Source organism: Oryx dammah, unplaced genomic scaffold (genome assembly GCF_014754425.2).
Source record: "Oryx dammah isolate SB20612 unplaced genomic scaffold, SCBI_Odam_1.1 HiC_scaffold_3, whole genome shotgun sequence".
In the NCBI taxonomy this organism is placed as follows: Eukaryota; Metazoa; Chordata; class Mammalia; order Artiodactyla; family Bovidae; genus Oryx; species Oryx dammah.
Genome location: NW_024070187.1, coordinates 4,730,377 through 4,744,755, shown reverse-complemented (window position 1 = coordinate 4,744,755; position 14,379 = coordinate 4,730,377). Strand labels below are relative to the sequence as shown.

General features: G+C 41.1%; 1 protein-coding gene across 4 annotated transcripts in view; it reads right to left on the bottom strand.

The window, feature by feature from the left end:
- Positions 1-14,379, bottom strand: part of PRDM5 (PR/SET domain 5) — a 264,482-nt gene that overhangs the window by 228,843 nt on the left and 21,260 nt on the right. For all 4 annotated transcript variants that reach the window (XM_040237380.1, XM_040237381.1, XM_040237377.1 and 1 more), the window contains exon 2: positions 6,371-6,454. In XM_040237380.1, the coding sequence (XP_040093314.1) occupies positions 6,371-6,454 (84 nt within the window). The remainder of the gene's footprint in view (positions 1-6,370; positions 6,455-14,379) is intronic.

The following is a 14,379-nucleotide window of genomic DNA, read 5'->3' as shown; positions in this document are numbered from 1 at the left end:
TCAGTGTGAGAAAAAGAGAAAGGCTAATTCTGTGTGTGTGTGTGTGTGTGTGTGTGTGTGCGTGCGTGCGTGCGTCCTCAGCAAACATTCCCTCACTTTTTCCTCCATGAGAAAGAACTGAGCAGAAATGTTTTTTGAGCTTCTCTCCTTCATGCTTTCTTCTCTTCAGCTGATTGTAAGGACACTGACGGTTCCTCCTCCCCATGCCCAGCTCCCTACTGTGCAGAAAGCACAACTATCATCAGCCTCGGGATATGCCTTTCACCACAGGCTGCACACCGGTCTCTCTGCCATGCTCTCTGATGTGCTGCAAAGTGAACCTCCATGAGAGGACTGATGGGACATACATTCAGAATTGAAACTGCAGGCCCAACTCTTGGCACAAAGACCAAGATTTAAGAAGCAGAGTATCAAGTGTCCACTTTGTACACTTCTGGTCCACAGGGCAAGATTCAAGAAACAGGGTATAAAGTCTCCATTCAAACTGAGGATCCCAGTCATATTCACCAATTCAACTTTTTGGAGCCATGAACTTAAAAGAGTTATTATATGCTCATGTAATATATACCACATATACACCTCATTAGTAAGGTGGGAATTTTAGTCTTCACCTGGCTCCTATCTGCTCTTTCTTTGTTAGAACCACAGAGTGGTTATTAATTTAGTAAGCATCACCAGTGTGTAAGTGAAGTGGAGAATGGAGGTTGGGAAAGAAGTTTCCAAGAACAATCTACATTTATTTGGCCAATTACAAAAGGGGCCCCAGTTCATCTGGTATATACATTTATTCTGAAATAATAGTTTAGTATAACTGTAGGATATTAACAATTCTTATAAATATACCTGCAAATCTTGTCATCTTATAATTCTAATAACTACATTTTTGAAAACATTTACTCAGAGGTACAAAATCATTTCTGCTGACTAAAATAAATAAAGCTATGATAATTTTATATTCTGCATTTTGTAATATGCAGCTATCTAGCAAACTGTAATGACTAATTGCCCTGGTAATTCCCCTAGCCTTAAGATCCCCTGGAGGAGGGCATGGCAACCCACTCCAGTATTCTTGCCTGGAGAATCCCCATGGACAGAGGAGCCTGGTGGGCTATAGTCCATGGGGTTGCAAAGAGTAGGACACAATTGATCCACTTTCAGTTTCAGATGTAAAAAATACAGCTTTCCTCATTAATCTTCAAGGGAAAAGATTCAGAAAGTAAACAACAGTAAAACTGTTTAAACACCTTTAGGTCAGGCTCATGCAGGTGAAGCAGGCTATTCTTACTGTACTCGTGGTATCCCACCGTGAGTTACCTCTGGAACCCTTACAAGACTGCAGCTCCTTTAGGTTAAGAGCATGACAATTTAAGAAGCAAAGTTCAAACAGTGTTATGTTTTTTTCCTATTGTTCTTATGTTGGGATAGATATTTTTCTACTAAATTATAGATGATACAATAGCAAAAAAAAAAATCAATCTAAGTAAAAGAGATTTGACTTTTTTTTTTTTAATAAGAACATCACCCAGGACTGGTATAATTGGAGTCTCCGGTTGCTATCTGGTTCTTTGGGATTCTGCATGTGAGTTCATAGCTGGCTAACTGCAAGAACTGTCTGCCCACAGAGGGACCGTCCAGGAGTACTGAACCCAGGGCATGGCATCCTGCCTCAACCTGGCTCAGGTCACACCACTGAACACCCTACCTCAGTGGAAGTGTTCAAAGACTGAGCAGAAAACAAACTCATCCCGAGCAGGAGACAGAGGAATGGGGTTTCGAACTCTGTGATCTCAGAATAGATGCAAAGTTTGGGAATAAATAACTCAACTGGAAACATCAGAACAAGGCCAAGTTCTGAGAACTTCCCAGGCCAGTTTCCACACAAAAAAATCCCTTACAGACAATGCAAGAGGATGCTCCAGGAAAAGAAGGGAAGATGCCCTGACAACAGAGCAGAGCCATCTGGAGGCTTCAAGAAGACAGTGGATTCGTCGACAGCCACTGTGGAATGCCTGAAGAACAGACTGAGCAGGCAGCAATGAAATGCACAGCCTGTGCTGTAATCTACAGGTGGCTTATGTTTAGTCACTATGTTGTGTCTGACTCTTCCGCAATCCCATGGACTGTGGCCCAACAGGCGCCTTCTGTCCATGGGTTTTCCCAGACAAGAATACTGGTGTGGGTGGCCATTTCCTTCTCCAGGGAATCTTCCTGACCCAGAAATCGAACCCACATCTCCTGTGGATTCTTTACCACTGAGCCAACACGGAACCCCACACAATATAAAGGTACCAGAACTTAAAGATACACGTTAGAATAAGAGACAATGCCTGGAGAAAAGGTATTCGAGCTGTAGTTTGAAATACTGAAGAAAATATTACAAAAAGAGAAGATCCTGGAGATTTAAAAACAAAGATTGAGAGTTTTAGCAACAATGGATTTTTTTTACTCCAATGGATTTTGGTCTTAGACCAAGTCTGAGCAGGTAGAGAACAGAAGAAAATGTATCTTAGACTCCAAACCACCTGGGAAAAAGTATGCAAAAAGACTTCTACTTAAGGAAGGAATAGAATACAATACAGACAACTGCGCACATTCCACCAAACTAACAATAAAAAGCATTTACAATGGAGCACTGATTTCCAACTTCAAGCTCTATAACTGGTCTGAGGCTTCAGAAATCCACAATTCCTTTGCTAATGCAGTTAATTTCAAATGAGAACCCTGAGGTATCAAGGAGACTTAAGGACAGAGGAGACAGTCTCTTCAGACCCCAATCTCAAATCCTGGTGGCCAACACAAAGGGAGGCGAGGTGCCGGTGAACGCCCTGAGCAGTGGGCATCAGTGAACACGAAGCTGCCCCTCAGCAGGGAAAGGGGAGGCTGCAGGAGACAAAGTCAACGCTCCCCAATGAAACCCTCAGGCCCCTCTACACCTGGCCCACACTAACAGGGACTCGTGCACACCAGTATGCACAATCCTCACCCGTACCTCCAAGCCTTCTGGTGTGAAATGACCCCTAGGGGCCCTTGGCCTTGTCCACCGTAACTGCTGGCACCATAACCAAAATATAAACTGACAAAGAGCTATCACGCCATGTGCTCTCTTGCATGGCATCACTTTGCAGACACCACACCACTACCTGGCTCCCGTTCATAACCACAGCATAGGTAATCACTGGCTTGAGAAGGACCACACATCTGAGAGCTGCAAGTGGGTCACTCTAGAGCTACTGGGTGTATTTAGTCACTAAGTTGTGTCTGACTCTTTTGTGACCTCAGAGACTGCAGTCTGCCAGGCTCCTCTGCCCATGGGATTTCCCACATAAGAATACTGGAGGGGGGTACCATTCCCGTTTCCAGGGAATCTTCCCAACCCATGGATTGAACCTGCATCTCCTGCACTGGTGGGCATATTCTTTACACTGTTAGAAATGACTTAAGTAACTGGTCCCATTTACCCACCAGAGGAGGGAAGGCTCACTATCTCCCTTGGAGAGGGTTCGAATGGTTCCAAGAGGGGAAGACTGCAGTAGAACCAGTCATCATCCTTTCTCTGTGCACCCTCTGAATCCTGGCAGCTCCAAAGCTAAAATAGCAAAAATGGACCTGAAGAACGCATCTCAAGGATAGGAAGCCACTCTCTCCATTAACACAATAAGGAACAGAACTAAAGCTAGCAAGCAGCAAACCTTTGCTGCAGTTCAGATGGTGTGCTGATTATTTTTCAAATGCTCCCCCAAGAAGCTATAACACTGAGAGAGTCCTCTGCCCTGCCCAGCAGTGCAAGAGCACAGCGCAGAGCCCAGCAACAAGCCACCCTGAAGACCAGACTTGGAAGGAAGGAGTCCAGGAGGGAGAAGCTTGTAAACCCTGGATTAAAGGGATCCAAGCTGTTAGGTGAGAAGAGAGGGCTTGTGGGGCACAGGGAGACTCTTCACCAGTACCCTTCTGAACTGGGTCACAAGTACAAATACTGTTTAATCAAAACAGGCATAAAATAAAAAGTAAAAGAAAACAGAGAATAGCAATCACTACTGAGTATAACACTACCTGAACACAGAATGATTTTATAATCAATAGCTCTTTGGGTAGAAAAGTGAGAGAACTGGGTATATTATTGAAATGTAAAAACAAACAATAAAGATATCATAGAACCACAGGAATATATGATGCAAAGATGGTCTGCTGTAGCACTGGCGGCCTCCTTAAGTTTCCCACATGGAAGACTTCTTCTTCAAAATAAAAATGATAATCATTATCTGCTTAGCATTACCAACTGTGCAAGATATTAACCTGACCATGACATTAAAACTTTTAGAGACAATAAAACAAATATCAAGTCATTAATGACCTCTTTAATAATTGATGTTTTTATCATTTATGGCTTATTGAAGTTATTTTGTCACATAAATGTTTGATTTTTGAAAATTTTTATGGTAAAAAAAAGTTAACTGCTAAGAAAGTTAAGACCTTATAGAAAAACAGAAACCCAGTGAAGTCGCTCAGTCGTGTCAGACTCTGCAACCCCGTGAACTGCAGCCCACCAGGCTCCTCCATCCCTGGAATTTCCCAGGCAAGAGTACTGGAGTGGATTGCCATTGCCTTCTCCAGGGGAGCTTCCCAACGCAGGGATCAGACCCAGGTCTCCCACATTACAGGCAGACACTTGACCATCTGAGCCACCAGGGAAGCCCAGAAAAACAGTTAAGGGCATTAGAAATCTTTTTAGGTTTATAAACATAAACAATTAAAACAGTATATTAAATTAAGATAAACCTGTAACATTTTCCACTTAAAGACTATATTATAAAATTTCCATTTTCCATCACCTGCACTTCAGAAATCTTTCAAGAATTTCCTTCTCAAACAACCCTACTCCCTACATCCAACAGTGTCAGCAATACAGTGACGCTTAAAAATCTGTTTTGCTTGCCAATAGTACAGTTTTATGTGTCAATTTGGCCAGATGGCAGTACCCAGTTATTTAATCAAATAGTAACCCAGGTTTCGCTGAAGGTGTTTTACAGATGTGGCTAACATCTACAGTGAGCTGACTTTAAATAAAGGAGATTACTGTCAACACTGTGTGTGGCCTTTGACCAAACCAAAGGACTCAACTGCAAAAACTGAGGTATGCTCGAGAAGTCCTTCCTCAAGCCTGGGGTATTAACTCCCGTCTGAGTTTCCAGCCTACAGGCCCCAGCATGCCACCCCGACAATCATGTGAGCCACTCCCCGGGGGAAAACACATCCCCACCCACACCTCTCTGTTTTTCTGGTGACCATAACTGATAAATGCACATTCAGAGAGACGGCGTATGCGTGGTTCTCTGGTCCAGCACTGCATCCCTCTCTGATTTAACAATCCTACTTCTCTCAGCCCCATCCACACATACCTAAGCTCCCACCCTCCTCATGCAACCCACCAAATAAAATTCTTGGGACTGAGTTTTCTTTTCCAGCTTTTTGTTGAACAATATCCACACCTCTGTTTTTCTATTTCCACCCCCTAGGCCCTTCTTTTTCTGAAGATTAGCAAAGAACAGTAATGAAAGTAAGTGGCATAAGCTAGGATGAAAATTCTCCAAATATATACATAATATATACATATGGGCATTTGCATATATAAATTCCTTCATTAGAGAGACTTTAGATAGCAAAAGACTATCTACAGTGTCATAGTTCTTTAAATATGTTTTTAAAAGTAAGGTATATTTTAAGCTGGGATTTCTGTTCCAATATAAAGCTCAGAAATGTTTCTGTGCAATTAGAACTGCAATTGTGAAATAAAAGTTAAACAAAAAATATAATTTAATTTTCAGAAACCAAATTCTAAATCTGTAAGAAGATATGCTTATTTTGAAATCCAAACATCCTTATTCATGGATGACTCATTTTTAATGATGAAGTACAGTGACTTTCCTGGTAGTCCAGTAGCTAAGACTCCCAGCGCAGGCTCCCAGTGCAGGAGGCCCAGGTTCAATCCCTAGTCAGGGAACCAGATCCCATATGGCACAACTAAGAGTTCCTACACAGCAACTAAAAAAAATCTGGCACGCCACAGCAAAGAGCAAAGACCTCGCAGCTCACAGGTTGCAAATAAGAATTGGCAAGGTCAGACAAATAAATCAATTAATTAAATATTTTTAATGATGAAGTATACAAACTGATTCAGTTATAGAATAATTATCTAGTTATATATTCAACAATTTTTTTTAAATGCTAAACTCTCAAGGTACTCAGGTTCCTTAAAACTAAAACATTCAATGCTTAAACAGTTAACTAGTATCAATATCTATTAACTTAACCTTATAAATGAATTAAATAGTACAAAGAGAAACATTTTAAATATTTAAAATCATATCCTCACCTCCCACATCAACCTGTAATCCATATTTTCATCCAAATCTTCAGGCATTCTCTTCTCTCCAGCAAATGGTCCAAACTTTTCACCCTGAGTAGTAATGATCATATTGAAAATGAATTAGTACAATAATCAAGATACAAAAATAAATTATTATTTCTCTTCTGGAAAATTTTTCTCTAAATCTTCCTACCCAATGATTGAAACACATTTAAAATACTAAATAATTTACCCAACAGAAAATATTTACATGTCTAAAATCCAACTTAATCTATTTTTAGCCAAACAGCCTGAAACCACAAACAGCCAACATAAAAGGGTTAAACTGCTCAACATTTATATTCTGACAAGACTCTGAACATCACACTTTACTGTTTCAAACCTCTGCAGCCATGAGAAGCAGAGTCTTGCCTGACTTGAGAGACAAGCCTATCAGGCAGAAAATCACCTGATTTCAATAAAAACTATAAATTCATCCCAATTATGAACAGAAAAGAAGTAGGCTTGCCACTCTCAAAGAAAGACTGTTCATAAATAAAGTTTAAATTCTCCTGCCAATCCTTCAATCAACCAAGGAGGCACCCCACGAACCCGGGCTTCTCCAAGCACGAGCTTTGAATCACCATCAAGAGATTCATTCACCAGGGTCGCTTGTTTCAAATTCAGAATCCTGAGCTTATTAAAATCAGAATCTCTGGGAGTGCGATGTGGAAAGCTGTGTACAGACAAATTCCCAGGTAAGAACCGCTGGCAAAACCAGGAGTGGTCCCCACAGGGAGGGATCTGTGAGGCAGGGTGGATGGTGAGCAAAACTGTCTTCACAATAAGACAATCAAGCAGGGGCTGGAGGGACTAGGAGTGGAGTCATGCTTGTCCAGCCAAGCATGCCACAGACATGCTACAGAGAAGACACGGGGTCCCACACATCCTTGTGAGCCTCCCCCGAACCTTCCATGACTATTCTATAGTAGAACCCTTCCCTCCATAAGGACATGGCGGAACTTCTGATGAACACTGTTAAGGGGGGAAAAAGCCACCGAAATAGTGTTTCAAGGAATATAAATGACTTAGTGAACAACAGGAAACCCAACTCCAGGCAACAGTTAAGTGTTAAAGCTTAAAGAAAGTACAACTAGCTAACACAGTTCCCTGGGGGCTCAGTGGTGAAGAATCTGCCTGCCAATGCAGGCAGCGGGAGTTCGATCCCTGGGTCAGGAAGATCCCCTGGAGAAGGGAATGGCAACCTATGCCAGTATTCTTGGCTGGAGAATCCCACGGTCAGAGGAGCCTTGTGGGCTACCGTGCACGAGGTCGCAAAGAGTCAGGCACGACTTAGCGACTAAACAGTAACAACAACCCAGGCCCTCACTTGACAGATAAAGGGAAGAGGTTCTGAGAAGTCACAAGTAACAGCAGAGTCTGGAAGATCTATCGCTGAATGTTAACTAGGAGGCAGAAAATGCCAGAAAGACTCCTGAAATCAAAACCATAATCCTAAATAAACCAAAAACAAGTACACCAACAGGCAGACTGCTATTTGGCTATTTCAGCCAACCTCGAAGACAGAAACCAAGTATTAAGATGTTTTTTGAGCAATAAATTTGAGGATTTGGTATTAATGCATATATAGTTCAACTTTTCATTCCACTTCGTCATATATCTAGCCTTCAGCAACTACTGCAGAAGAAAACCATCTGAGGATACACTTTCCAAAGAGACGTGCCCATGCCAGTCAGTCCCTCTCCACGGCACAAATCCAGAGGGAACGGAAACTGTATCGAACAATTAAGCAGGGTTCAAAAGCCCGAAAAGAGACAGAAACCCACGGAAACGACTGGGATCAGGGGGAAAACGCCTACTTAGATACAGACCGAGTAAGATTATTAAAGTTCTTAAGATTTGAAAACTCAAAATAAGAATCAGGAATGTGAGTTTAAAGCTTTGCTACTAATAGTGAGCAATCACTTTGTCATAAAATCAAACTACCAAACTATAATAAATACAGCTTTCAAATTTCTCACTCGAGCCAAGAAATACATTCTGCATCTTGTTCTAGTATATTCACATATACACAGCTGACCCTTAACACAGTTTGAACTGTGTGGGTCCACTTAAACATGGATATTTTAATCTCATCATGCTGGTTGGTTGAATTCACAGGTGTGGAAGAAGCGCAGATGTGGAGGGCCAACTATATATTATGTGTGGATTAACTCCCATGCTGTTCAAAGGTCAACTGTACACAGAAACACATACTTTAAAAACTAAAATGTAAACTTCTTGAAATAACACTGTCCTTACTCTGTACAATGTATTTCATATTTTCTACTCAATTTTACTTCACTTTTGAAAAAACACTAGTTTTGACAGAAGTGAAGAATCAAATTAATTTCACAACACACCAATGGGCTGCAATTCAATTTGAAATACACTGACATAAAATTCAGATAGAGGAGATAAATTTATATTTAGCTCTCTGGATTTGGTAAAATTGCCTTCAAAGCATACTAGTGAGTATACTGGGATGATGTGATCAAATAAACTTGAGTTTCTGTGGCTGCAAGATTATAAAATATCAATAGTTAACTTACTTGTGGTAAGAAACACTGAAGACAATTAAAACAATTTATATTTGGCTTTTGATGAAATTTTTATACTTCCTGAACCCACTCTTAGCCTTCCCTTAAGAATCCCAGCACCTGCTATCCAGCCCCATTCTCTCTCTATTCACTGTCATTTCTACTACACAAGCAGCACTTCCTCATAATCGTAATTTTAATGTATACACAGCTTTATTCACTAACCATTTTCTATGATACTTCTAACCTAAGAGTAAGCCTCTCCTACCTCAGCAGGCTTCAAACTTGCTTGGGTAATGTACCAATGGAAGGAAGATTTAGGGCACACACTCCATATACATGTAACATTTTTCTTTTGGTTTAACTGTATGAAATTGCTAGTATTTGATCATTTTTGATATATGAAAATTTCATAGGATTCATCATAATATAAATTACATATGCATGTGTGTTTTCAGTTGCTCTTTGCAACCCCATGGACCATATCCCACTAGACTCCTCTGTCCCTGGGATTTCCCAGGCAATACTGGAGTGGGTTGCCATTCCCTTCTCTAGGGGATATTTCTGACCAGGTGCACGAGTCTATTCAACACCCAACGTGAGGTTCATAATTAATGACTAGAAGGAAAGCAACATTTCAAACTATCTCCTTGAAAATTTCAAAAATTTCTAGCTACTTGTCATCATTGGTTTTACTTTGTGATTTAGCTGTTGAAGATCTCATACTAGCAGCAAAAAAAAAACTATCAACTCTACCATTTTCTTGCTGTTTGTGTGTCTGATTATTACTACCTTCAACCTGTGACTATATTCAAGAAATCTTCCTAGAATTCCTTGCTTCCAACGATCTAAAGAATCACTAACACAAATGCTTACAAGATGAGGCAGGAAAGCAGCACATCAGATAAAAATATATACAGGATAGAGCAGGGAGTGGCCAGGAGGGGAGATGGAGGGACATGCACATTTAAAAAGCCTTCCAACTCCAACTGAATATTTTACTGAAACCAACAATTTAAATTTGTATATGAAATCACTAGTATTCTATATATATATATATGCAATGAATTTTAAGTTTCCAAAATTCTGTGCAGATCAAATAAAATGTGACTGTAAGATAAATTCAACCTGAAACACCAAATCATCCAAATCAAACTCACTTCTCCAACTAGCTCAATGCTGAGGCTACAACAGTGCTTCTTTGCTCTTTTCTAAACAATGCAGATAAATATCCATTCAACTTGGGACCCACCAGACTAGACGATAGCTTTTAATAAAAAATGTATGACTGGAAGCATGTGGGCCATTTTCTGTCACTTTGACTAACAGTATTAGCAAGAATGTGAAAGCAAGCTTTACTCCAGAAGCTTTACTCAGTGAGGAAATCACTGAGGATTCCAGAGATCTGGAATGCTAACCCCTGCTCTGCTGCTAATTATCTGTGACCCAACAGAGTGGAACAAACTTCTGAGCTTCAGTTTCCTCAGCTATAAAACGTGGACATCTAGATCTGCTGATTTCTAAGATTCCTTGTTGTTTAGTCACTCAGTCATTTCTGACTCTTTGTTGACCCCACGGACTGTAATCTGCCAGGCTCCTCTGTCCATGGGATTTTCCAGGCAAGAATACTGGAGTGGGTTGTCATTTCCTTCTCCGGACGATCTTCCCGACCCAGGGATCAAACCGGTGTCTCCTGCACTGGCAGGCAGATCCTTTACAACTAAAGCACCTGAGAAGTCATAAGCATGGATTAGCTGATTTCTAAGATTCCTTTCAGCTTTCAAATCCTGGAGTCCATAGGCCAAATTTAGAACAATTTGAGAATCAAAGAGAACAAGAGTGTAATTGAAACATTAACAGATTCTTAAGTTCATAGTGATTGCCAGAAAGAGAAAAAAAGAATTTTTGAAACACCTCATTTGCCATATTAGCCTATAAAAAATAATAAAGAGAAAGAATTAAGCAGTTTCTCTTTTCAACAATAATGCTACTGCAGAATAACCAGACAGCCGTAGATGATGAAGGAAAGCTCTTCTTTACAGAGTCTAATTTATAAAAGGAGGAGGAACTGATTCAGGCAAAGATTATCAAATGAATGCTAAAACCATTAGGTAAAAGCACGACAGTAAAATAGGTGTTCACACAGTATGAACCTACAGATTATCAGTTACATCTTTACAATGGAAAACTGCATCAATGCAGTGTTGGTATTACTAAGAGAAAGACCATATTAGATGCCTGCTGCTAAAACACAGTATGAAGTAAATCATTCCAGCCCTTCATTCCCCAGGATCTGTCACAGGGACATGTGACAGGGGTGTTTGCTAGACTCTCCAGGCACCTCCAGAGGGCACAGACCTCTTCCCTTTGTCCTGTCTCTCCAGGCACCTACTATCTAGAAGGGAGCGCAAGGTGCAACACGTAAGAGGGGAGCAGGAGATGCCGCCTGTGCTCCTTCCTGTCTCCCACCACAGAGACCACATCATTTCCTGAGGATCCTGCGGGCAGAGAGAAGTGCTTAATATACGTTAGTGTGGTGGTGGTGGTGTGTGTGTGTGTTTTTAAAGTACATATCTAACTCTCAGATTAGAAGAAATACAGAACACAAAGAAACAAATAGGGCTCCCGGGTGGCACAGTAGTAAAGAATCACCTGCAATGCAGGAGACATGGGTTCAATCCCTGGGTCGGGAAGAACCCCCGGGGAAGGAAATGGCAACCCATTCCAGTAGGCTTACCTAGAGAATCCCATGGACAGAGGAGCCTTTCTCCTGGACAGTCCATGAGATTGCCGAAGTGTTGGCATGGCTTAGCAACTGACCACCACCACCAACAGAGAAACACATTAAATAATGTGCCTTGGGAAAACAATCCGATAAATCCAGATAGTGATATATACCACAAACAAGAGCCTGCTCTCTTCAGAGAGTAACTGGTCTTTTTTTGCTTTGTTTTGTTTTTAAGGGAATGGGAAGAGGGAGACTGTTAAGAGAGATTTAATAGACATAACCAAGTATAAGGGGTGGTCCGGGAGAATTCTGGTTCAAAAATAAACAGCTATAAAAATATTTTGGAGGTACTTAGAGTAATTTGAATATGGGCTGAAATTAGAAGACATTAAGAAATCATTTATTTTCGTTGGATGCTAAAATGATAGTATGGCTATTTAGGAAAATGTCCTTACGCTGAAGTATGGAGGAATGAATGGTCATAATGTCTGTAATTTACTTTGAAATGGTTCAGCAAATAAAACACATATACATATAAATGAAACAAGTTATATTAAAGTGAATCAATCTGCAGTTGAATCATTTATATGTAAAATAATGTTTTTCACAAAAGGAGGCTAGAGTCCCCACTTAGAATATAATTATATTTCAAGGCCAACTATTGTGTATGTGTGTGCTCTTGCAATTCAAGTAAGCCACCAATAAAGTGCATTTCTAAAAAGATCAATATGAAGAACAGCCAATCTTCTTTTCCTTTCTCCTTAGTATTAGAACACTGACCTTTGTGAGGGTACTAATGTATCTAGGTAGAAAAACTACATCATCAGCTCTCCATTTAGGCAGAGAGGAGAGCTAACAACCTGAAAGCAGAAATCATAGTATGAACCTACCACAAAAGCTCTTAAATGAGAGCTGAGTCAGCAGGTAACAAACACCCTAATGCCTTGGTTACTTCCTCTTTACCCTCATCTGGAATAAGATCATGCTAACTGGGGCTAGAGCAGCCACTTTAAGCCCGAGAGAACTGCAAACCTTTGCACCCTGACATCTGGAGCCACTGAACTGACAGCAGCAAATGCCCACCTTGTTACTGAAAGAGCAGAACCTCTGGGGCCTAGATGACCGCAGCTGTCTGTCACTCTGAGCTGACAGAGCAAACATCAGGCAAAGAACTGCACTAGTGCCCAGGATAAAGCAGAAACATCTTTATGAAATGCGTCAGTTATAAAAGGAGTATGAAATGGGAAATGCAGGAGAGCTGTGAAGGGGAAGCAATTCTGGAGCACAGTGACCTGAATGGAGCACCTTTTCCTGCAACCCCAGCTCTAAGCCACTTGTTCTCGAGCAAGACAACTTCCACGAGCGTTTACGGGAAGCTCCAAAAGTGAAGTCCTAGGTCCTGGCACAGAACTGGTGTGAGGCATTCTCCCAAATAGCCTGAGTACTTCACTGGAAAACAGTACAAGAGGCAGTGCTGAGGACTGGGAACCAGGGGATCCTGTAAAAAGCTGGAAGTCACAGAAGGCAGGGCCACAGCCCACAGTCCGTCCTATCCCTGCAGCCCAGCAAAGTGCAAGGAGACCAGAAAGCCACGAGGGAGCCAAGCCACCGCAGGCCCACAGCAACCAAGAGCCTTCTGCTACAGGGCAGGACTGATACCACAGTGTTCCCCAATAACCAGTTGTGAGCATCAGTAAAACCACCAGGGCAAACTGCCTATACAAGGGGCCAGCTGCCTATGAGGGAGACCAAACAGAAAAATAAGATCCAAACTTGTAAAACAGAACATCTATAGGAGAGAGTACCTTAATTAAAGGGAATTACGTTGGGAGTTTCCTGGTGGTCCAGTGGTTAAGACTCTGTGCTCTCACTGTTGATGGTCTTGGTTCAAACCCTGGTCGGGGAACTAAAATCCCACAGGCCATGAAGCATGGCCAAATAAATAAATAAACGGATATGTCAGTTACATAAGGGAATTTAAGGAGATTCAAGTGCAGCACTCAATAAAGAAACTTTTAAAACTGAAAAAACATAATTGCCTAGTTAAATATTTTTGGAGAATAAGTTAAAAGAGAAACACAACAACCTGAGAATCACGTATCCAGTCAGGAAATCCTTCACAGTCAGATGGGAAGGAGAGCTATTTGATGATATACACAGATTCGGACAGAGTATGATCCACATGATATGAGAAAAAGACCTGCAAAGTTTCTAAACAAATGAGCCAGAACAAATGACTCAAATCAGAAGAAGAAAATGAATAGATGGTGCACAAATACACAAAATTAATGTAACACAATTAACTGGGTAAAGAGGTTTCTCCTCACACTGGTCAGAATGGCCATCATTAAAATATCTACAAATAATAAATGCTGGAGAGGATGTGGGAAAAGGGAATCCTCTTGCACTGCTGGTGAGAATGTAAACTGGCACAGCTACTATGGAAGACAGTATGGAGATCCCTTTAAAAACTAGGAACAGAACTACCATGTGACCCAACAATCCCACTACTGGGCATATACCATGAAAAACCCATAACTGAAAGAGACACATGTACCCCAACGTTCACTGCAGCACATCTTACAAGAGCTAGGACATGGACGCAGCCCAGATGTCCACCAACAGATGAATGGATACAGAAGCTGTGGTACATACAGACAATAGAATATTACTCAGCTATAAAAAATAATTCAAGTCAGTTCTAATGA